This window comes from Aplysia californica, unplaced genomic scaffold (assembly GCF_000002075.1).
Source record: "Aplysia californica isolate F4 #8 unplaced genomic scaffold, AplCal3.0 scaffold00200, whole genome shotgun sequence".
Lineage (NCBI taxonomy): Eukaryota > Metazoa > Mollusca > Gastropoda > Aplysiida > Aplysiidae > Aplysia > Aplysia californica.
The window spans coordinates 769,599-772,434 of NW_004797470.1; the positions used below are offsets into that span (position 1 = coordinate 769,599).

The following is a 2,836-nucleotide window of genomic DNA, read 5'->3' on the forward strand; positions in this document are numbered from 1 at the left end:
GCCGCGTCTCTCCGCCGATACCACCCAGGGTGTGCGCACGTGTCTCAAGGAATTACTCACCTTCTTGTGCGGCGAAATACAGTCGGCATTGTCCGTCCAACACGGCTTCCCGTTTTGTCTATGAGAAAAGTGGTTGTCTAAAACAGGTGGTCTTCTCGGATAGTAACGTTATAATAATTTAAAAAGACAAAACAACGATACAAACAAACCAAATATGACCAAAACACACACACATAGAATACACACACACACACACACACACACAGAGAGAGAGAGAGAGAGAGAGAGAGAGAGAGAGAGAGAGAGAGAGAGAGAGAGAGAGAGAGGGAGAGAGAGAGAGACACGCACGCACGCACGAAAGAAAGTTCTTTTAACTTCTCATTGTCTTAACCTCCCCAAAACATGGCGTGGTGGGATGTGAGTCTGATAATGTTATGTCTGCTGTAGTTTCAATGTTTGCCCCCATAGGGAGTTACCATTAATATTAATTTATTAGTTGTTGGGGTTTTTTTGTTCTTCAAGAAACCTTTTTTTTTGGTCCGATATCCTGACCAGGAACATGTCCCACCTTGTGCCAGGAAGTCTTTAGCAAACCAACTCTGCCATACTACTGCCGCCACCATAACAACAGACAAAAATAACAGCAGCAACAACGACAACAAAAACAACAACAACAACAACAACAACAACAACAACAACAACAACAACAGTAACAACATCGACAACAACAACAACAGCAACAACAACAACAACAACAACAACAACAACAGTAACAACAACAACAGCAACCAACAACAAAAACAGCAACAACAACAACAACAGCAACAACAACAACAACAACATCACTAACACTAACAACAACAACAGTTGCAACACCTCACAGGAGCACAGAGCAATGTTGAGAAGATGTTAACAAGTTTTGACAATCACATAAATAAGAGGGACACTAATAGATTCCGCGTAATGAACTGACCAATATGTGTGACGTACTTGAAATACCTACATGGTTTACTTTAAAACTACAGATAGACGTTTCACTACCAAGGCTTAAGAGTCATTCACATCTAAGAACGACAGCCCTGCAACACAGATGCGTATGAATTTGACTTACACGCTCAAATACAAGTTTTGAATATCAAACTCTGGTCCTTACAGGGTTTTTTGGGGGGTCCTGCACACAATGTTCGATTCTAGTAATCCGAATTATAATAAGGATTGGTGCTCCCCCCTCCCCTTTTTTTTTTATCAACAAACACACTTTCAATCCCACTCCCACCCCCAAGCAACCCCCAAACCCTAAACTCTCAAAAACAAAACAAAAAACAAATTAAGAAAACAACATACACACAAAAAAATTATTTTAAAACGCTAACCACCAGCAAAAAAACAAACAACAACAACAACAAAAAACACACAGAAAAATATTTTTTTTAAACCTACAACTATAACATCTAGAAAGGATATTTTTGGACCTTTTGAACCTTCCTATCTTTATACCACTCAGGGGTCACAGGTCAGGCGCAGAACCATTCTACTGATGCACACGCTTAGATATTATGTCTTTCTGAACCACTGCAGTTGTATTCAGGTCTAAACACGTTGCAAGGGGGCTCTCGTGGCCTAGAGGTTAAGGTGTTCGCCTCTCATTCAAAGGTCCCGGGTTCGACTCTGGGTAGCGACGGAAAAATGTTCTTCTCTAAAAGTGTCTCCTTTCACCTCCTTTCCTGCTCTCTAGCATTGTTCTGTCGTCTGCTTTAGTCTTCACTTTTTTACCCCCACCCCTCACCTCCTTTGCCCCCTCCTCTGGGCTCTTGACTTTTTCTGCAGCCTTTCTACTGCTACTCCTTGGTTCCTTCTTAGTGCTGTCTTTCAGTCACACCCCTGATCTTTTGGTAGGAAAGATCTACACCTAGCCTTCTCGGACAGGGGCGAAAAATCTCGGAGGTCCTGTGTGCTAGTTGCGCACGTTAAATTTTAATATCCCTTGGTGGTCCGAAATGGATAAGAATAGGCTTCGGCCGCCACCTGGTAAAAATTCAAAATTTCCTACCAATTGAAAATGTAAGGTGTGTCCCGCGCGCTCATATGACCTTATGCAGTTGCGAGCGCCGTGAAACACTCACAAAAAAAGTTGCACGAGGTATAACCGTCGTGCGCTTGATGAACGTAATAATTATCATAAATACGTACTCAGTACACAGTTCGTCGTTGTAGGCGTAGGTGACGGCGAATCCCAGGGACTCCCACAGGCGGTAGTTAGCGAAGGCAGGCTCAGGCTTGGCGGTGAACAGGCTTCCGTACAGAGCTGCACAGACACAGAATTTTAAAAAATTAAAAAAGCCTACTAAAACTACTTGATCTATTATGACATGTCTCGTTCCCCAAGTTTATGAAAAAGTGGAGTGGGTGGTTGGCGGGTGCTCTGGTGTGGTTTGCTTTTTCTTCTTTCCTATCCAACATCTGTCGTCCTTATCTCCCCTTCTTTTTTACGTTTTTTACTCTCTTGTAACACCTCTAATCTTCTGGCGCTCATATGATCTTATGCAGTTGCGAGCGCCGTAAAAACCTCTACTAAAACTAAACTAGAAGAAAAAGTGGAGCTTTCGTTCGTCGTTATAAGTACTTGAAAAAAAAATGGACATCAGTTTATTTTAGCGTACCAGTGGATGGAGAGTTTTAGTAAAGGGAAACTATCCGGAAAAACCTAAAACCGTAAACTGATCAAGAAGAAGTCTCATTGTTATTTCCCCTTGTAATATTTTCGCATCATCTGCTGTGGGATGAGATGGTTTTGTTCTTCATTATGTACTAGTTTGGACTATCAAAATTTCTCCTC

General features: G+C 42.0%; 1 protein-coding gene across 1 annotated transcript in view; it reads right to left on the reverse strand.

Annotated features, from left to right (window-relative positions):
* Positions 1 to 2,305, reverse strand: part of LOC101858860 (UNC93-like protein) — a gene marked incomplete at its 5' end in the record, with an annotated part of 3,636 nt that extends 1,331 nt beyond the window's left edge. Inside the window, 1 exon segment of the mRNA XM_013082922.1 lies at positions 2,191 to 2,305. Coding sequence (XP_012938376.1) covers positions 2,191 to 2,305 — 115 coding nt within the window.
* Between the last annotated feature and the right edge of the window lie 531 nt (positions 2,306 to 2,836).